Source organism: Lichenostomus cassidix, chromosome Z (genome assembly GCF_008360975.1).
Source record: "Lichenostomus cassidix isolate B80296 chromosome Z, HeHo_3.0, whole genome shotgun sequence".
In the NCBI taxonomy this organism is placed as follows: domain Eukaryota; kingdom Metazoa; phylum Chordata; class Aves; order Passeriformes; family Meliphagidae; genus Lichenostomus; species Lichenostomus cassidix.
In genome coordinates, this window is record NC_139511.1 from 62,899,895 (window position 1) to 62,922,437 (window position 22,543).

At 37.2% G+C, this 22,543-nt stretch overlaps 1 protein-coding gene across 1 annotated transcript in view; it reads right to left on the reverse strand.

Annotated features, from left to right (window-relative positions):
- Positions 1 to 3,417: 3,417 nt before the first annotated feature.
- Positions 3,418 to 22,543, reverse strand: part of WDR70 (WD repeat domain 70) — a 126,336-nt gene continuing 107,210 nt past the window's right edge. Inside the window, exons 14-18 of the mRNA XM_085042170.1 lie at positions 16,535 to 16,635; positions 15,057 to 15,136; positions 12,539 to 12,655; positions 12,026 to 12,188; positions 3,418 to 3,881 (exon numbers count right to left, since the gene is read on the reverse strand). Of these exons, the coding sequence (XP_084898296.1) occupies positions 3,797 to 3,881; positions 12,026 to 12,188; positions 12,539 to 12,655; positions 15,057 to 15,136; positions 16,535 to 16,635 (546 nt within the window). The 3' untranslated portion in view covers positions 3,418 to 3,796. The remainder of the gene's footprint in view (positions 3,882 to 12,025; positions 12,189 to 12,538; positions 12,656 to 15,056; positions 15,137 to 16,534; positions 16,636 to 22,543) is intronic.

Genomic DNA, 22,543 nt, shown 5'->3' on the forward strand with positions numbered 1-22,543 from the left:
CTATGATTCAATTCCAGGCAAGCATAAGGACATCTCTACTAGCCAACCATCCAACTCTTCATTCACGTATATCTCATCCAGCAGATTAGAAGAGCCCAGGGATTAATGGACAGAACCTCATGAACTCCTACACTGCTCACAGTAAGAAGTCAAAACAAAACTGCTGATTTTTAATGAGGGTAACTGCAGGGCTTCCAGTAAGTTCCCATTGCTGAAGGCAATAGGGATAGGCATTTAACGTGACAAAAAATAGAAGAGGGATTTCGCAATACTATTGTGACTAACAGGCCACATCAAAATTCTTACAATTCAGTATTAAAGGTAGATGTGAGTGACAAATGTCTCAAGCTGGACATCCCCGAAGGCATCAAAGGTCAAAGAAACTGATGGGTAAATACCTAACCAAGAGGATGGCACTTCAGCTCAACGATGCCACTCATTGCAGAACACTCCCCAAGGTCCAGCAGAGATGGAAGTGACAGGAGAAAGAATCATGGTTTCTTTTCCCATAACACATAATTTTCCACAAAGGAGAAAATGCAGCTGGGAGAAGGAACATGAAATTAGGCATGGAGTCATGAGAACAGAGATAGCAACTAGAGCTTCTGGGCACAAATTCAAAGTTCTTGCTTTCAATCACAAAAACTAGAGGCAAAAGCATCATCTTCAGTAAATTATAGGTCATAGGAAGTAGACCAAAGAGGAACTTAAAACAGTCACCAAATAGTTGCAAACAGGCAGAGGAAAGTGCCAGGACTTGAGAAGATAGACATCTTCTCACCTGTTGCAGAAGACTTGAACAGGAAAAGGAATAAGGAGGACAGGACAAGACAAAGGACTACAGAGTTGAATTCAGACCTCTGTAATAGTGGCAGCAACACAAATAAGGAATAGGAAACCTGGCTGACTAGTAGCTGGTGGGCTGCAATGGTCTGGAGGGAAATGCCTTGGCCCTGCAGACAGGCAAGAGGTACCAACAGCTGGTCTACACTGCGTCAGTACAAATGAATAAAGACCACAAATTACTATAAGGAAACTTCCAGAAGCTGCACAGAAAAATCCAGGTTTGGAGAAAGTACCATGGAAGCCTTTCTGCATGCAGCAGTTGTCGTACCTCTGTAAACAAGTCTTCTAAGGAAGCAAACAAAATAAGCCCACCTTGTTTCAGTAGTGCAGAAACAAACTCCCCTGTGGACTCTGGCCACTTTAACACTAAATATAGACACACAGAGGACCAAGATTACAATTTGGCAACTGCTAAAAGCTTTGCGAAGTTTGTAAGAAAATTAGATTTTTAAAAAATTAATACAATATAGTTTCTCATATTCCAGTTTGCATCTAGAGTTCCATCTGTCATAGCAATTTTTTATTTGTGTTAATATTTTTAATGTTAAGATGTTTCCCAAGACTCAAAGGCTTGAGTCAAGAGTTTGCTATCCCAAGTATGGTCAAGCAGACTGTTTATATCATCTTTCTGATTAGATTATATCTTACCATTGAGCTGATCAAGATTTAAAATTGTTTTAAAAAATGGATTAAGATGTGCCTTGCTGATGAACATCCCTAGAAATCCAGTTTAAGGGCTGTGGCAAATGAACCAAGCCAAAAGTTAAAGTATAAACGAAACTTAAGTTAGTCTTAAATATTTTTAATACATACCTGAACAGGCACTGTTTTAAATTCTAGGCTGCTAGAACACTCATTCAAGACAAAACAGTTTGAGAAATTCTAACAGAATTTTTGGAGTGCTCACTTACCGCACTAATTCTCTTAAGAATTAGGAAACAAGATCTAGCTGATATGAATAACAACACTACAGGAGAAGCTTCTCTCATTCTCAAAGAACAGCTGCAGCATTTTTTCTCATCTGCCTTTTCCTGCAGCTCTGCTTCCTAAGACACACTGCCTCTTAGGCAGTGTGTGCCTAAGTGAACAACTAACAATGGAAAAGATAAAATGCTAACATTCAGCCTAAAATGAAGAACATATTATTCCTTTAAAATTATTATTTGAGATTTTATAGAAATGTCTTTGAAAGTATTTTATTTTGTAGGACAATATTTGGATGAAATGTAAGACAAAAAATAGCCTTAAAAGAAGGAATGCCATCTTAAGTTTTTTTGCTGGGGATGGGGGGGACATTGCATAGGGAGGTCTTTAGCAGGTTTTGTTAACAACTCCTGCTCTTCATCTGGAATTCCTTTTTCTCCTTCACTTACTGTCCACACATCTTCTCAGTCTGTCATCCAACATATCGCAGCTGCAATTGTAAATTAAACATTAATTTGCTATCTTACACAAGTATGCATTACAATATTTTCACAATGGTGAAAGACAAGTTGTGGACTGTGTACTGAAGTTCTACTCTTATCAAAATACTACACTAACGAGAGCTGTGGAAATATTTTGTTGTGCATATTTTATGCCAATGCTTCTCATTATACCTTTTGAAGTCAGGGTTAGTTTTCACTGAAGTATGAAAATAATAACTGAAAAAGAAAGATAAGCTTGGAAAAGGAAATAATATAATGAAATAGTGGTGCAGAACAATGCTTAAAAAAATAAGTCTAAGCTCTGCTGACTATCAGGACCACAGTCTTGAGGTTAGGAAGGTGATTAAGGGCTTTGCTAAATATAGTCTTAAAATATGCCTCCAGGACCTATTCATAAATAAGAAAGCTTGATTGCTTATCATGTCTGTTACTCTCTGCTCTCAGTGGAAATGCAGACTGCTTGTTATATTGTATATTATTATAATCACAATACTTAGCATACTGTGTATTATTATAATCACAACAAAAATGCCTAAAACTAACCAAGGTTCTTTATTCTTCTCTAAAAGACATTCATTAGTTTTAAATCAGTCCCTCATTTTTTGACACTCAAAACTGCAATTTTGTGTTAAAAAATGAAAACGTCCCATATTTAGACAAACTACTTATAAAGGATAGTATCAGTCTTCAGAGAGTGTGAGGCAGGATATGCATAATTCAGGCATACAACAAAGTCAACACATACAAAGACCTAGTAATAAATACACTGATCTACTCCATCCTAAAACATATCCATACAAGCCAATAGGGATAGGAAGCCTGAACAAAATTTTACATCAACCCAGCAATAAACACATTTTTACTACACCAAATTATGTAATTATCCACCGTAATTTAACATTTTTTACAAAATAAAAGCTGCATACAATGCTACTGTAGATACTACACATACTTAAAAAGAACATCATGCAAAGTATAGACACTAGAAAGTATGTTTTCTAAAATTCACACAGAGTGTGAACTGAATTGTAACTCATGTGAGCACACGAACTACACTTGAATATCACACAATAACTAATCTAAGCTTTGTTGCACTTGTAGTGCAGTAATTTGTTAGCTCTTAACTGGAAAAAATAAAAAGGAGTCTGGGAAATTGTACAGTTTTATTTGTATACTTAAATTCATTGAACACTCCCATGACACGGCATTTGTAAAGTCGGAAGTAATGAAAAAAACATTCGGCAATATAATGAATTCACTATTTATAAAGAAGTATTTTTCACTGAACTCATAAAGCTAAGTAACTGATACAGAAGAGTTATTTGCACAATGTAGAGTAATTCCTTATTACAAAATTCAGATGTGGGATTAAGCCAGTGTAATTCAACAACCCCTTTTTATACTGCAGCAAATAAATTGAAGAAATTTTTGTGTTCAAATTTTGACCCTCTATCCCAAATAAAGAAATAAATGTTTCATTTTGTTTCAAATGCTCTTAAATGAGTCTTTAAACCAATTTTTTTTCAAATTTTACGTCTTTTCCACTCCGGCTTGTCTGTTTCATCATCTTCTGGTTCCACTTCCGCAAAAACTGTTTTTGGCTGTGTTCTAGAAAATAAAAAGATGAAAATAGTGGTCAGACTACAATACTTTATCAGAAACTGAACTAGACAGGCACTAGACACAAGCAAGATAGATACATATAGACAGTTTCAAAAAAGAGCATCCTAGACTTTTTGACATTAATCTATCAACTAACCTTCTCAGAACTGAAGAAACCTGACATCTCACAGGCAAACAAGAACAACAAACACACATATTTTGCAAGTATTATTTCCTCATTAGCTTACAATCAGTATCTGTGTATTCCATGAATAAAATTAAGATATAAGTGAGGAACAAATACATTTAATTCAATGCTAGAAAAGCAGAGCCACTGGTCTCCTTATTCCATGACTTTTTAAAAAGAAACTTCCATTTTGATACACTGTAAAACAACAGGAGCCAGTAAGTGAAAACAGAACAGCTAAGACAGGTTTCTGGCTAAGCCTATGCATGAAAAAAGCAGCTTCTCCTCCAGAGACCTCATCTAACACTACTGTAATATTGAAAACCTAATGATCTTCGTATGAGAACACAGTGGGTCTGACAGTCAAGCTTGATGGTATCAATTCCTCCACTCTTTACTTGAATTTTAAATACCACTTAAACTTTACAAAAATAATTATTGATTGCATTCTAAATGAACACAGTATCAAGTAGCGATTCAATAGACTGTTTGGATATTCAGTTCCCCTGTTTCACGCTTTAATAATGGCATGATGCCCTTTTCCAACTTAATTCCCAGCACAAGCACTGCAGAGCTGAAACTACCAGATTTTTGATGCTGGTTGTGCTCAACTTTTCATTACAACATGACAAAGTAAAAAATGCAGCCAAGGCAGTCATCATCTCATTACTATATTAACTAATGTTTTTGCAGTAGTCTAAGGATGTCAAGCACTATTATTATAACAACTGTTATTTGGCAAACTCTACAAAATGCATAAACCTTAACAAAATTGTGCCTGCCTTATGTAACACAATAGGCAAAATCCAATATTGCCTCTGACTTCAAAGGGTAATAGCAAGCCATCAGCCCCTAAGGAGCAGGATTCTCCATTTGTTAAATACGTGACACAAATAGGTTCAAAATCACCAGAACTAGTCAAAGATTACTCCCCTTATATACAGAGTCTTTCCATAGCCCTGCCTTCCCCTCCATCCTCCAAGCTTGCCACAGAGGAAAGGGTCATAGTGATCATTCCAGAGATGGCCCTGCTGTAGAACTCTGACTGGCACGTAGTCCTTGGTGCAGGATGTAGCAGACCTTGCACCCAGATGGGGACCTACACTATGGAAGTTAGATGAGGCATTCTGCTGTCCATGGAAAACACAACTCAGATTAAAAAATACTTTCCAATTTAAAATTGTCATTATAAAATACTCACATAAAATCTACTTAACCCACTGCTGAAGAAGGATTAAAAAAAAATCAGTATCCAATCCAAAACAGACACCAGGCACGAAGGCTTTACTGGCTGAAACATTGGATTTTGCTAGCTGCTGAAGAGGAAGAATGTATGGAATCTTCTCTTTTTTTCCAAACATACTGACAGAGCTTTTTTTAGCCTATTTTTAAAATGAACCTCCTTTTACCACAATAGATGAAAAGTGTCTAAATGTCCTCTAGGATGACATCAATATGAAGTGTTTCATTAGTAAAGCACAACTAATCAAGTGCAAACCTATAATTTCTGACCACAAACCTTCAACTGCCATAATTCAGATGGAAACTTACAACTTAGAAGAGTGAATAAATTTGTGAAACAAGCAGCAAAACCTATATTTTTTCCAAGACAAGAGTGGCACAGAAAAAAAGGCACAGACTTCAGATAATGCAAGTGTGCCACTGAGCGTTGGAAAGCTGAGGTAAGGGGTAGAAGAAAAAAAAAAAAGAGAGAGAAACTGTAGCATAATTTAGCTAAAGCAAAAACATACAGAGGAAGTCAAATCTGATAGCTTGCTTTTTAAAATTATCATGAAATAGCTGTAGTCTCAGCTGAAATGTAAACTCTTGCACCTCCACAAGCTGCATACCTGTACCTGGGGCACCTAGGGTGATTCATGTGCCTGACCATTTTAAAACAGCTATTGCTCTATCAGCAGTGATCATTTAATCTAATTTAAACACAGTTTTTTTCTGCTTAGCAACTGCACTGGAGATTACTAGTGTAGTAGGAGTTTGCTATATGATTAATATTTATACAAAAATTATCCAAACAAGTTTTCTTCTTCTAAGTACTCTTATTTCTGAGGGCTAAATAAAATACATGTGGAAAGCTGTGTTCTTTTTCCCCATCAGATTTCTTAATCTTATTTATCCTTGACATTGGGGGTTGATTTCAATTTGTTAGGGATCTGTTTGGCAGATTCCATGGCAGAATGCTAGGGAGGACAAAGGAGCCCAACAAAAGCTGGTTGATCTTTGAGGAACTCTCCTCAAAACAGGTTATATTTCACCTGCAGAAAGCACAGGCAGGCAGTAGCCTGGTATGGATGCATATGGATCTGAATGTGATAAACCACAAACCCCTAAAAAAGAACACAAAGGAGGCAGGGACACCCTCAGCTGAGAGGAACAGAGGCTTTACATGAACACAGAGGAACAGAGTTAGGAGAGCCAAAGCTCAGATGGAAATGAAACAGAAATGTGAAAGGTAACACAAAAGACCTTCTGCAGCTACACTGACAGCCAAAGGAATGCTAAGGAAAACCAGGTAAAGCAGGTAAACCACTAACACAGCATATGGAGAAGGTCGAGATACTGGGTGCTTTTTTGGGCTCCATATTCCCTGAGAAGGTCTGTCCTCTGGTCTGCATGCATCCCCTAGAGCAGAGTCTTTGGTAGGGAAACTTCCAACAGGAAAAGGAAGACAGAGTTTGTAGCTCACTGGACATGCAAAAATCCATGATATCAGATGGGTGGATCCAGAAGTACTGAGGGAGCTGGCCCATGTCATTGCAAGGGCACTCTGTCATCTATGAGACGTCACGGTGACTGGGAGAGGATCTCAATGGCTAGAAAAGGTAAACATCATCATCTTTGTTTTTGTGAAGGGCAGAAGGAGGATTTGGGGAACTCCCTAACCTCAGCTCCTAGGAAAGCTATGTAATGAATGCCAGTGGAAGGCATTTCCATATACATGAAGGACATGAAGGTGGTAGGGAACAGCCAGCATGGATTTAGCAAGGGCATACTGTGCCTGCCAACCAGATTTCTAGAACAGGCTGCCCAGAGAGGTGTTGGAATTCATCCCCGAGCATATTTAACCTTGGTTGAGCAAGCCCCTGGACAACCCAAATCTAATTGGATCTGAGCAGCCTGATCTAAGTGAACATGCTTTAAGCAGGACCTTGGACTAGATGACTTCAGGAATTGCCTTTCTACCTGAATTGTTCTGTAATCCTGTGTTTCCACATGACTGTCAGCTGAAACCAGTATCTCATACACTGAAAAATGCATTCCTATTGTGGATTATGGTAACAGGCTGCAAACAAAAACGGGAAAACAAACTAGCATGGTTTATTTATACTATGTGCTTCTCTTTACTTCAGTGGTTTTCAAGATACTCAGATATGCAGACTTCTAAAAAATTTCCAGGGGCCATGAAGACTGCTTTACAGTCACCATAATCCCTCCAGTTATGGGTTGTTTTTCTTAATTGCCTTTCAGGGACCCAATAAAAGTAGCTCATTGACATGTGAGATCATAGACTAACAGATAAATAATACTTTTTTTGCTGCAGCAAAACCAGCTGGAGATGACAACTGCATATCACAACATGTGACTCATGTCGAAGTAACTTTTGAAATTTGTGTTTATATTGCATTGAAACAAAGAAAAAGGATTTTCAAGCATGCTTGGAAACCAGAATAATGTCATAAAGGCCACTTCCAGACTGAAAAGTCAAGATTTTCAGGCGCCTTTTTTGTTCTTTATCCCACCAACCAGCCTGACTCTTTTCTAAATCTCAGGGGCTTCCCTCTCAAAATTACCAATTTACAAAAAATTATTTAGGGTAAATATACCAATGCATGCAAACAAGGCTGCTGTTACAAGACACTGTTCAGTCCTGACTCTTCAACTAATGACACTCAAGCCACTACATGACTAACACTTCACACTGCATTGCCCCTCAGAAAAAGTTCAGTGAATACAACACAGCTACAGCCTCTTGCTTCCAAGTCATTCCCTTTTGCCCGTGACAAGCAGAATGAAAAAGACTGCAAAATAGGGGCATCATCACTGAAATGAAAGGTGTTTTCAGGAACTCCAGTTTACCTTGTTGAGGAAGGAAATTTCACCCTCGTTTTTTCTCTGGTACAGAAGAGAGCTGCATCTGGGCCTGATTAGGCACTCAGCTACAATGCTTAGTAATTCCTGCTGATCCTTCAGAGGGACATCTGAAGTCATTACAGTATATCTGTACAGCTGTGTTAAAACAAACAGCTCACAAAGAATGTAATTTTCAAACATTTACAACTGATGCCTCAAGTTCCTTTCCTGTAGTTCTTTACTTGAAATCTTCAATCTGTCCTTCCTTTCCTTTCACTCCACTGGAATGGCTCTTGCCAAGGACTCTAACAAGCTTTTTCCTGAGAAATCTCAAGATCTTTTCCTTATCCTCATCCATTATGACTTTTCTGCTGTGTTGATCATTTCTTGACACTTTATTCACATTGGGCTTCTGTAACATGTCATCTCCTGATTCACCATGTACTTCTTATCATTCCCAAGATCCTTTTCAGCATCTGTTTTTCACCCATTCTTTTGCCTCTTACGTATTTTCCCCTCCTTTCTGGCTCAAATGTCCGGCGAAACAGAAAGGTCAAGCTAACGATAACAAGCTTGAAAAACTTTTCAAGTGATAAAAAATGCAAATGAATACTTGGCTTCAAGAGTAAATTAGGCACTTTTAACTCCAAAAAAAGGGATATATTTTTACATGGAATGCATAAACTAACAGCAGAAGCCATGTGTTTCTTGTAAGATTTATTGAAGTGAAAATCATAGCACAATAGAATGGTTTAGGTTGGAAGATACCTTAAAGACCATCTTGTTCCAACTCCCCTGCCGTGGGTAGGGACACCTTCCTCTAGATCAGGTTGCTCAGAGCCCCATCCAGCCTGGCCTTGAACACTTCCACAGACGGTGCACCCACAACCTTTCTGGGCAACATGTTCCTGTGCCTCACCACCCTCTGAGCAAAGAATTTCTTTGTAACACCTAATTTAAATCTCTCCTCTTTTAGTTTAAAAACATTCCCTCTTGTGCTGTAACTGCTCACCCATGTAAAAAAGTCACTCTCCCTCACACAATTTAAAAAGCATTAACTCAATTAACTGATTCAGAATGACTTAACCAGTCATTAATGAGGAATAGACAAGCTCCAACCCAGTCATCATATTCCAAGTTATGAAAACTGATAAACCAGAAAAAGAGCATCTCTTAATCTTCTCAGACTAAAATTATTTTATAATTATCGCAGGAGAAAATTAAGTAACTATAGTTTCCTTACACATTTTCTGAAGAAGGAGAGTGAAAACCTTATGTGCATAGAGAGTACAGGACCAAAAGCCTTGTCAAACAAAAGATATATCAAGTGGATAGTTTTATACCATGTTTAAGAAAAAATTTACTACAAGAAATGTGGGAAAACAGGTAGCAGAAGAATAAAGTAGTAAAAGAATAAACACTATTTTAAAAAATGAAACACACTGGATGTACGGTTTTTAGGTCTTAAGACAGCATATGATTTTAAGAATGTATCAGAATATCAACTTTCCTAACTCTACACTGTAACTTACGCTATAGCTAAAGCAGCTGTCCAGTACACAAACCAGTACTGCACAATAATTTATAGAAATTACTTGCAATTTGCATATTTTATTAAATATAAGTGTGTAAGATGCATTTTATATACAGGTTAAACATACATACTCTGTAAAGTTAGATGTAGGATATAATTTTAATAGCACATATAAATATTACATTATAATAGCACAGCTTTTTGTGGCTGTTAATATAAGCTTCTGAACTTCTGAAAACTGAGAACATGACACTATTATTATGGAGAAAGTTTCTGCATTTCGTTGTTTTAGATAGTAGTAGTAGTAACAGCAGTGTCATTATTGTTAATAATATTATTTTTTATTTTATTGTTATTATTACTATTAATGTTATTATTGTCTGGGGATTTTTTAATGCTCTTTGCAAAGAGTATATCTGAAAGTCAAGCTTTCAAAGCAAGGATAATGGCAGCTTCACTAGGATGAGATTTATCAGCTGACAAAGCCATCAAGACAGCATTCTGCTGGCTGCAGACCAATTCCCCCACATACATATCACCATCTGGTGTGTAAGTTAATAGCAGTCTGGACTTGCATCCTGTCCACTTCTCAGCCAGCTCTCCTCTTCCCCTGCAGCCACATCTTTAACAAGGAACTGTAATGAGATCTCGCCACCTGACACAGTGAGCCTCCTGCAACACAGCTTTGTTTTAAAACTTTCATGTCTACTACATTGCAGGTGTCAGGGATGAAACTTCATATGCAATCAATGAAGTCACTATGCCGAAAATATGCTGAGGTAACTATCCACCTGATGGAATGCGTGATTGTATTTACTTTTGAGAATGGATACCTCAAATAAAACCAGATACCTACACATTCCAAGTACATTTCCTCTCTAGCAGATCCTCTCAAAGAATTAAAAATCAGTATTTTTATCAAAATCATATTCATTTATCAAATCATATTCATTACAACAATTGCTACAGAATTAACCTTTCAAATATCCCACCTTTGGTACCAAGAGTGATGCTGCATAATGCATTGGTTTGACATACAACATCAAATGCCACACTTATCAATTACTAGTGTGACATACTTATTAATTACCCAAAGCCAGGCTGGGTCGCTGACATTCTCAAGCTGCTTTGGAACAGCTATTTAGTTATCTTTGTGAACATGTGGGTCAAGTCAGAAAACAAATGTCACCACTAGAAACAAGCTACAATTCTTAGTATATTTCAAATTTCTGGAAAAAGATGGTGATTGTTTCACTACAAAGCTAAACACTAATAAAGAAAGTTCTCAGTAAAGTACTAATGAATGCATAGCCTTGGAGATAGAACACTGGGCTACAAAAGAGAAAAACAATTAATTGGTGGCAGACTGTTCTGTGAAGACTACTTCACATCTTAAAAATGTTTTCCTTATGCATTTTGAAAACACTAGTTAAGAGACTATTTTGAGAAAAAAGCTCCATCAATGATAACAAAATATGACAATTCTAGTAATTTTTAAAGTGACAGTTTCACTTCATTAATACAAAATGCATTTATTTAGTACTTATTTTTGTGTTATTGTGAATCTATTTAATTGTTTGAAACATATTTATTTTTAGGAAAAAACTCCATTGCATTCTAAAAGCATTCTAGAAGCATGCACAATTTTCATTTTAATACATACACACAAATACCACACTCACACACATAATTTAAATTGAGTAAAGTACCATCTGTGGGATTACTGAGGTTCTACTACAAAAATCTTGATGAGGCTCTTTGATTTATGTAACAATTATTTCTTTATGCTGTATTTTTGGTAGGCGACTTTATCAGTGCAATTTTTAATATTGCTGTACCTTTAAAACCAAGTCAATTCAAGCAGTTACTCACATCCTCATGTACCAAAATTCAAATAAAAACTTATGACAGTCAAGAAATCATCCAGAATACTCTGTCATAACACCAGGTAAGTATTTTGAAGATTTAACCTAAGAATCAGTCAGAACTAGAGGGCATATTGGAAAATCATCCCATTATGTCAATGGGACAGTACCCTATTAAAAGGTATATTGCAACTTTAGACACTGATTTGGAGAAGATTCTAAACTCAAATCAAGTTTGAAAGCTTTGAAATAACTTCTAGCACTTGCAGGTACATTTTAAAAGTGGAAACATGAAATTTCAACAATTTAACCTCCTGGAAACTCTTACCTTCATAAAAGAGTATACTCTCGGTTTACATATTTGTGGCAGCAACCCAAAAAAGGCAAAGTATAGCATTAAAAACGTTTCTTCTATTTTAACGAAACTCCTACTGGCCTCAAGAAATATTACTTGTATTCTTAATTGTTTTCTTACTTGGCATATGCTGGAGCCACCCAGTATGGATTCTCCTCTGCTTCCTTCGCGTGACGCAGAATGGCCTCTCGGGGGTTGCTGTCATCTGTCTTGTCCAGGGCAATGTTCTTGACTATATATGATGACAGGGTGACCCCGTGAGTCCCAACACGGCCACCACGACCTGTGGCACGAAGAGAAAAATATTTAAGAAAAATACAAAACCTGCAATGGTGAACTGATACAAAGAAGTTATTTAATACTTATAGGAAGGGTTTAATTTAGAGCTGCATTCAGGTGGGTGTTTTACTGACAATGTAACTCAAAGTGATTACTTTGAGTAATTACATTGTAACTACTGATTTCTTGTAGGCAAGCACTCTAATGGGACATCAATGTCCTAAAGTGCTGGACATTGCCCATACAGCTACAGAGTAGAGTCACCACTCAAAAAATGCAAATCGAAATGAGTGTAGAACCAAAGCATGGAAGTCCCCTTGGCATATGACAGTCTGAAATGATTGTCTGGATTACCTGCACCCGCTACTGGAGGTTCAGGTTTGTGAGACTTCAAGGGGTCCAGCCTATCCTTTTCCAGCTGTTTCCTCGTGCTTCGCTGTCGTGGTTCACGGAACATCGGAAGAGCGTGGGCTGAAGGGTCACAGTTTGGAGAAAATTAAATTATAGAAATTCTATTTTATTTTTAATGCTTTAAATGAAAAGAGGTGGATTCTTTCTTGCAATGGAAAAGGTGGAAGGAGCAGCCTCCCAGTAATTCCATATCCAAACAGTGGTTTACTGAGTTGTACTTTCGGGGCTTTCTTTATGCTAATTTTTTCAAAGATGAAAACAGCGAGGTATCAGGTTTCCTTCATGCAGGATCCTCTCATCTAAAATAGTGTTTGCACAGTTGATGCATATTTCATTCATACTGCTGTCATTCAGTTCTCAATATTAGCATTGTGACCAACCAGTTGCTCTTTTCTGAACTTCCCATGTTTCTACAGCTTTCTCATATTCTAATAGCATGACAAGGCCCTTGATACATTCATGGATATGACACAGAGTGGAGCAGAAACCCCTCAGTGATTCCAAATGTAATTTTATGCATATGAATTCCAAATCATGTTCTTTCTTAAATAGTAAGATTAATCACCATTGGAAAAATGTCACAATTGAGACAGTCTGGTAAATTGTCAGGACTTAAAACTTCTACTTCCTTACAGAAATGCTAACTTCAATCACAGTAATGGTTTTGATCCACTCAGATGAGAGACTCATTTGTCAGCAAGAGAGAAACACTATGTAAATGGACATGGTTTTCGTGCAGTGAGGTTTACATATCACATTCAGGTCTGCTTATTGCTGCTGTTTCCCAAAATATGGGAAACTGTGTAGGGATCAAACAATCCAAGAAAGACAGAAATAACCAAACAAATCTTAAATTTAGGAACATCATCTCTATATTGAATAAAAAAAATTAAAACCAGCAGGCAGCATTCAGGTACCTATCAGCTTGAGTTTTCAGCTTATTTCTGTAAGCCTGTTCAATTTATTAGACTGAGTGAAGGCATAGTCAGGTGACACGCAGCAGATCTTCAGAAATAAATGTTTAGGTTTTATTTTTGCAGATTTCATTAAGTGAAATGCCAGGGACAATCTTCTGGCAAGCAATAACCTTGATCAGTTTCCACAGAGCATCTGAGGTGACTAATGCACAGATCCAAGCTTTTGCCATTTGTGGAGTGAAGTTTGTCCACGGGAAAACCAGGCTGTGTATTCCTGTGTTTTAAAAGTGACACTTAATCCCTTAAAACAACATTCCTGCATTTTAAGTAGCCATTACAGGCAATTCTGATATTAAAGAGCAATAAAAAAGAAAACCCAAAAAGAAAAAAGAGGGGAGAAGAAAAAGAAGAAAAAAGAGGAAGAAAGAAGAAAAGAGAAGAAGAAAAAAGGAAGAAGAGAAGGGGTCAGTTCCCTTTGCAAAGCACTTCAGAGATCTTCAGTTCTTCCCAGTTCTATCTGTAAACTTAAATACACACATCTAACCTCTGAGAAGTTACCAAAATATGCAAAAAACTTAAAAATTTGCTAAGCATATCCTTACAATGTTTTTATGCATTGCTGTATATGAAAGCATACTTTAGTTTCAAAATTATGTGGAAGAAAGAGTTAATCAGCTAGCACTCAGTGATAAAATCTCAAAAATTTGCATAACTTGGATCTACATCTTTCAATGGTATTTATAAAGGCCATTGAACACACAAGTTCCACTGCGTTCCAAGCAGAATTTTCTTTTAAAAATCACAAAAGTTCTTTAGAGTACAAACACTAATTACTGCACACTAAGCATTACAGTCAAGGATGTTGTAAGGGCGGATTAAGAGCACCCAGTGAAGACAAATACCCTTGATCTTTGGCAGCTGCTACGTAAGGTTGCCCCAAAAACTGGAGCTGGACATCTGCAGCAGTAAGGTAGGTTGGAGACAGCTGTGGCTGGGAAGTGCCCAAGATGGAAACCCAGAACCAAAGTTCCTTGATGTGGGTCTAGTTACCAAGACTGCCCAACCTTCTCATTCTAAACCTTCTTTTTGTTTATTACACTGCCAAACAACTTGTTTGCTCTACAGAAATGGTTTCAGTATATGTAAAACCAAGACTATTGGAAACCAGAGCTGAACACCTGGAACAGGAAGAGGATGAAGCGAAGCAAGACAGCACAACTGAATGACTGTTCTCATTTCACATGAGGAAACACTACACTGGGCAATGCTAATGGAGAGGGTTAAGACCTCTCAGCCAATCCCCTCATCACACTGTACAATTTGTTATTGGGAAAAGGCAGATCATTAAATATTTTATAGCAGCAATGATAACTATTTCTTATGCATCAGTGAACCTTAGCATGAACATAAGGTTATAAAAATCCTGAGGCTAATGAAAGACTGCTTTTTAGAGGAGAAATTATAAAGCTAAATGATCTGCAAATAATTTCAAGCCTAAGAAAGAGCTAAGGATGCTGTTGTAAAGATATGTTTAAATTTCTCACGTGTTATAATGTAATCCTGTGTGAGAGTCTCTGCTTGTCTCTCTTTTCGTTTTGTTTTGACCACGCATAATTTTGCTCCCCTAGGAGGAAACAGAGCAGTTCAGTTAGTGTGTTTATATCAAACAGAAACCAGTTTTTATTTGAGACAGTCTCAACAAAGTTATACAGCACTCTAAATATTCATGAATGTGTGTATCTTTGCCTGTTCATGCTCATGTGAAGGAGGGTAAAGAGATTATAGTGTTTCTGTTATAGAGTGGTTTATATGACATGCAGAAATAAGGGTGGAAGATTCATTTCACACTTCATTTGTTCACAGTGCTCACAGTATGCACATTGGAAGTGCTGCTGTCCAAACTTGGACACTCATTTGCTCCTGATATTATTATTCCTAAGCAGCACAAGTATCAGTTATCTAACCAGAGGTGTCTGTAACACTGAGGCAGGAAAGACTGCATAAGCCTGGCTGAAGCAAGATTGATTTAAACCAGTGGTATTTTCCTCCTCATGGTAAATACCAAGAAACAAACCAGGCACAAAACTGTGTTAGGGCTCTGGTATCCAAACGATGACAAACTCTCTTGTTCTCTAAACTGACAAAACCAGAAAAATAAAGCTTATTTGTAATAATCTTGTAAACCAGAGTTTATCTTCACATCCAAGTGCCCAGGTTACAGTAAGTACCCAGAAACCATGAACTGTAACACAGTTTGGTTTGGGATGCCAGCAAAACAAAGATGGTACATACAGGGTTAGAACACCTTATTTATCCCACTCTATGAATTGCATATTTCTTCCTGGCTGGCAGGAAGGAAGCATGCCTCAGTTCTCCAGTCAATCCAGATACTAATTAATTGCAAAAAACTATTTATAGGCTACTTAGGCCCTGTTCATCTTAGGAAGGCAAGACGCCTTCTGACAAACCAGTATCACCTTTCCCTTAGATGTACAAGCAAAATCCACATGTGATAAATGAGGGTGGTGGAGAAGACTAGAAGAAAGATGGGAATGTATTTCCTTGCTTTGCACCTTGTCAAATTGGGTCTTCCAGTATTACTTCAATAGCACTTAAGTTTGACGCTTCTAAACAAGATCTTTACTCCAGGAAGAAAATATGCATTAGAAAATTATGACTAAATACAACAAATACCCATTCAGTAACACTTCCTCGGCAACTTCCAAGAGGAGGAAAGGGTAGTTATTTTAACTGCAGATTTTGTGCTATTTAAAAATGAAAGCCTTTGTAAATTCAGGTATAACAGCCAGCATACTGCAACAGGAAAAGCCCAGAGGAGAAAGTGCCACTTTTCATACGCAAACATTTTGGGTTACTTTTTCTCCTTCTACTGTTGCTAAATAAGTATAATGAAGCAAAATAAATGTTACTATGCCAGTTTTTCTCATTTCTTAGCATAATCACTGAATCACAGAATCAGGCTATATTTGAGAAAAAAACATAATAAAACATAATTACATACCTCTGGCTTTTGACAGGATCATAGTACACTTTGGCTAAACCATTTCCAGTACCAACCATGATCTGGTTCAGCTTAGGATGCCAAAGGCAACGCACAACACTCTGAAATAAAGCAAGATATTGACAGTTACTTGGTCACTCATCTGGATCTCAGAACTAATATTCCCATTGTCAAAGAGTGCATCACACTGTAGCAGGATGAAGCTTAAGCACATGAATGAGTATGTGAATATGTGAATGAGTAACTCCAGAGTAGAATACAATGTAAAAGGAGTGACAACACAAGGATGTAGGCAGGGAAGGAAGAAAAATTGATGACAGTGTGATAACCAGTGGTTTCCACAGACTAACTGCTCTACAGTCTTCGTGGGCATAAATGGAAATAGAAAGTTAAGAAAGGATTTGAAGGAGAACAAGTAAGTGCTTCAGATATGGTACAGCAATCCAGGCCTTCATGACTTTTGTATTCTTCTTTTTAATTCTCAATTCTCCCACTTTGTTCATCACTCTATCTGTTTTTTCCCCTCTTGTTATACACTACTTGACCTTTCACTTGCCTACTGCAGAAACGGAAGAGATGTTCATTTTCACTCTTGCTTCTTTCTTCCCCACAACACTAAGAACTTGCTATTTGAAGCCAATGTCTCACAGTACTGTCACCCTTCTGGTCAGCAGCAAAACTCATTTTCAGACATTGGAAGTATTGTTCTACATGTGACTTTGAATCTCCATGTGAGTACTGTTTTCAGTCTGATTCAGCAAGCCAGCACAGAAACTCTAAGACTCAAACTTCTGACTCAAGAGAGCCAAAGTAGGCACAGTCTGCCACAAAGGACAACCTGTCTCATCAAAAACACAAAAGAAAGTATCTATTTTTGACAGATAGTAATGCCTTAAAGGAATATGGTCCAAGGCTGAAGTTGGTTTGTGCCACTTACGTAATAACTGTATCTAGAGTTAGTAAGATGCATTATCCTTTTAGTATTTCACAGAACAATGCTCCCTTTTCTAGCCTTCCCTTTCTTCTCCGTTCACTTCATATTGCATGTTCCACCCTATTTCTGGTTTGGTCAAGACTCCATGAATGCTAGGAGGCACATAACATTAAAAATACTGAAAGAAATCTGAAACCCATTCAGCCATTGTGAATCAGAACTTCATTTTGCCACAAGATTATGCACAACAGCTCTTCTGAGCTGTTTTTTCTATTTTGTGTTCTTAAGAAGAAAAACAAAGAGAAATGAAGTTTCATTAATCAAATAGCCATTCTTTACAAGTTTCCCCAGCAAAACATCCTACTTCTAGATACACAAAACATACATCATTACCTGCTCATTTGCTCACAGGTACAAATAAACCTGGCTTGCTTATTACAAGACAACTACAGAACAACATTCTTAGAGGTAAATCTGAAGTACATGATACAGGGTTGTTAAGAAGTTGTTTGATTGAAGTAAGTGCCTTACATACCGTTATGTAATGCTTAAGATGCTAAAGCAACTCTGAAACACCAAAGCTAGAAACAAGCGCTGAAGGTCAAAGGTGGGTGGCCTTTTTCTTTTATTAATATTTATTGCATGTGGTTACCCAGCCCTTTTAAACTCTGCAGTTAATGTGGTTCTCCACTTTCTACTGTCAAGTAAATGTATTTTATAGCATGGTAGTGGATACCAGCCAACAAAAACAAGCCTGAGACAGTGTGGCTCAGCGCTGATGGGGTTTGCTGAGTTTCTAACTTGTCAAACATGCACAGCACACTTAAAGCCACCATAGCACGTGCTACAGAGCAGGCAAGAGAAACTGCCATTAAATGTAGCCCTATAAATCTTCTGAAACCATAAAATGTTCCCAGAATATAATTTGTTAAAAACTAAACAAACTCAAGCCCTGAACATGCAAGTAATTTTATTAATCCACTGGCATATAAACCTAGTTTATAAGAAATAACAAAAACTACTTATGTGGATTTCAGATTATTTTAGAAACTGATAATACTTCCAAAATACCAAAATACTGAATCTTTGAACTATAGTCTAAAGAATTTTCCCAATCACATAATCATAAAGAAGTGAACATTTTAATCAACAGTAACACAAAGGGATCATTGTAGGCTAGGTCTTAGCACTGGGAGGGAAGGGTAAGGAGAATCTTTATCATACAAAAATTATTAACACTTTGAGAGCATTTATTCTTCAGTGCTTCTAATTTCTCTATTGCTTCCACTTAGAATAACTCAGGTAGAGATCTTTATCACTGGAAATACTAAACATCAGTTTCCATCTCAAAGAAGGTCCTTCCTCCCAGCTCTGCAGGCAAGTATGTTAATTGCAGACAAAGAAGTGTTTTGCTGCCTTTGCCTATGTTTGCATGTAGGTAGATTCCCACCTACTGACACTGAATTTTACACAACTCCAGAATGGTTGCGGCTGGAAGAGAGCTCTGGAGATGACTAATTCAATCATCCTGCTCCAAATACTACAAACAGCTCAGCCCAGTTTGGTTTTTAATATGTCCTAGGATGGAGACTCAACAGCCTCTCTGAGCAACCTCTTTCAGTGTACAACCAGCTCTACCATAAAAAAAAAAAAACCAAAACCCAACCACAAACCCCAAATCAGTTTCTTTTGTTTAAAACACGAAAAACCTATGTTGATTCTGAAAACAAAAAAATTCCAGGTCATACCTCAGCAAATGGAAAATAATGTCTTATAAGAAATAAGAATGATAAAACGCAGAATGTATCATCACATAAACATCTTCAACATTTGAAAAAAAGATTCCCATGATGGCTGGATGTTTTGGACACTATACTTTTGGAGCATGAAGTCCTGGAAGCCTGTCATAAAAATCCTGAAAATTATTTTTCCATAGAAATTATGTGGCCAGCTTTGTGATTAGAAGAAAATTACAAAAGATTACTAGTAACGATTTAAAAGTTGTTTTGTACTTTTGCTGTGGCAAAAGCATTAAGTCCTTCAAATGAAATCAATCTGAAAAGTCTTTGGCAATGTTTATTGCATATACAAACACAGTAGCTTGCATTAGGAAATACTGGGAAAACATTGTGAAAATATTTTTGTGTAGTCAGGCCAGGAAAATATTAAAAATATTACCCAAAAGAGAAACACTCCAAATCTACCTTCTTGATTCTCACTGTGAAAGAGGTTAGAACAGATTCAGTAGGTGTCACTGATAGTAGACAGCTCTAGGGTGGCTCCCAAATAGTCTCACCCCTATCAGTCTGTTCTCATCTGTGTGTTTCCCTTTGAATCAAATAAGCGAGCTGTTGCTGCAGGTAAGCAGTAAAAACAACACTTTTGTTAAACACAATTTTTTGGTCAGATTATTCTCTATCTAGGTGAGCTCACTAGGCAACTACACACACAGCTTTCCTGGTACTGTGCAAGTAACAGTGCTTTGACATGAATTAACAGCAGTGCCTCTAAATGAGAAATTGAAGCCTGATTTTCTGTGACACAGAATGGGACATTTATTCTGGCCTAGGAATCCCCCCCTGTGTTTAACAGGCACAGGGAAGAATAACCGAAGCAGATTTGTCAGCAAGCAAAAGCCAATTACCTCAACTGAAACTGTCCAGAGCACTTGGGCAACACCCCGACAGGAGTAAACAATGCAGAGAGGGCATTTTACAAGGTCAGCAAGAAAAGATTAAAATGATTTGTAGCATAGGAATGGAAAATTTACCCCCTAAGATGAAACCATGAAGCTAGTACGGTCATAAAACTGCAGACTGATGTCAAGGACTGAAAGAATTTTCCTGGATCTTTGCTTATAAAGATGGTTCGAGACTGCAGCTCAAACCAACAATTTTGAAAGGCAAAATTCAGTTCCCTGGCTCACGCTTCAGATAAAAACATTCCATTTTAGAGTGTGGATAGAGCTGACCAAGGACAGGAAAAGAAGTCTCAGAGGGGTCAGTACAGGTTGGAGGCAGGAAAGGAAGGTTAATAATTTTTAGTAAGAGGGACAATGAATGGTTAGACATCAACATAGGCTTGTAAGAAGCTTTGGAGAGGATGCACTATGATAAAACATCTAAAGAAAAAAAACATGAATGAGCTAATGCAGCAAGTATCCCCAGCTCCTATGAATTACACAGTACATATAGTCTTCATATAAACATTACATCTTAGACCTAAAGTATTTTTCTGCAGCATTCGAGAGCCAGAGCAGTCACTTAATCTTACTAATATCTTTTGAATCTATCAAAATGTGAGGTTGCCCATTATATAACAAAATAACAAGAACATAAATAAATAATGTCTCTTGAAAGCATTATTAATAGCTATCCTCCTTCACTCTGCTGCAAAAGATTAAGGGAAGATTCAGGTTTCTGTCCATCACTGCCTTCTTGCATTCCTATACTAACATTTTACATGTCTGTGAGCTGATCTTGCACAAAGGAATTGATTTTTTTATTTGGTGTATTTCAGCTGAGATCCAACAAAATCTAACTAACTCTTTATGTAAAGAAGCCCCAAGATAACAGTTAATCTTTTTTTGTTAGTAAAATTGTATTAAACAGATGTACATGTGTATGCATATGGAAGTCATAATTTGCTACAAGACTGACATGATAATGGTTTCACCATTTAAAAAAAAATTCCAAGAACTTTCATATTTTTGACATAAATAGGAATCATCTATTTAGTGAATCAAATAGTGTCCTTCTAGAGCACTTAGGTCAACAGGACTACATTCTTTCCTTGCTACTGCAAAATGAAAAGTAAATTAGAGGGGCCATATTTTACAGTGATGTTTAATTTCTCTTCGCCTCTTCAGGAGGTCTTTGTGCTTTTTAGTCAGGCACTGTTTTCTTTGGAAACTACCCTTTCTCGCTAAAGACAGTTAAGTTTTAAGGTTAAGTACCATGTAGTTGTCTTTGAAAATGAACATTTCACGTAAAGTGTATTTTCAGATAACACATGTTAATGTATCAGCTTTATCAAGTTCATTAGTAAAGCTTCGCCTGTAATGCAGGGAAGAGGAAAGAAAAACATGTTTCCATATGAGTTATGCATGCTTGGAATAAACATTTTCCATTTTTCTTTCTTTTCACTTCAGGTACACACTTTCACACTTCTCTGACTGTTCTTGACTTTCAGCTTCCTTATACAATTGCTCCAAAATGCCAGATATGACTCACCAGTTAACAGTGGCTTTCAGATTTTTCGGCTAAGTTCACTAAATTAATGTCTCCTTCCATAAGTATGAGTGCAAACTATTTAAATGAAAACACTGACAACAAATCTGCTTTACAGACTGTATCCATCTACTTCCACCCCAACATAAAACTACCCAGAGAAGGTAGAAATCTCTACTGAATGATGCTGACATACAGATAATATTCATACTTTCCCTGCGTTGAATGTGCAGCCAACATTCCACCTTTAAATTAGGAAAATCAAATATGACCTTACAAAGAGCCACTAGAAAAAAATACTGCTAATTCCAGATAAATACTGAAAATGGAGCCATGCTAATTCTAGGTTTTCACACATCTCTAACCTACGAAGCAAGAATTCACGAGCATCTGATGTCTCCTTAAAAGTGTCACAATTTAGATGAAGTTCAGTAACTCCATGGTGAAGTTGCTGATGTCTTGACAGTTGGAAATCAGGTGCAAGTAAGGGATCATAGGCTTCACTCTCAGCTAGCACAAGCCTTTCATAGAGTGGCAGGCTTTTCTCCTGTAAATTGCCTACAGTCATAAATCCTTAAATCAATAGAAATGGATGCAAAAGTAACCCATTATCTCCTACTTTGCTATTGGCAAGGTCAGAAAACAAGAGATGAAATGTTCCTGTGCTTTAGTGGAAGACAATAAACACCAATAGAGGGAGGAAGTGAAGAGTTTAGGTGAGACTTGTTTCATCAAATTTAACATAACCTCTAATCTTTAGAGGTCTACTCTTCAAATGTCTACAAACTTTCACCTCCCTTTATAGTTAACAGAAACAAGCATTTTACAGTGGCCTTCATCTAACCT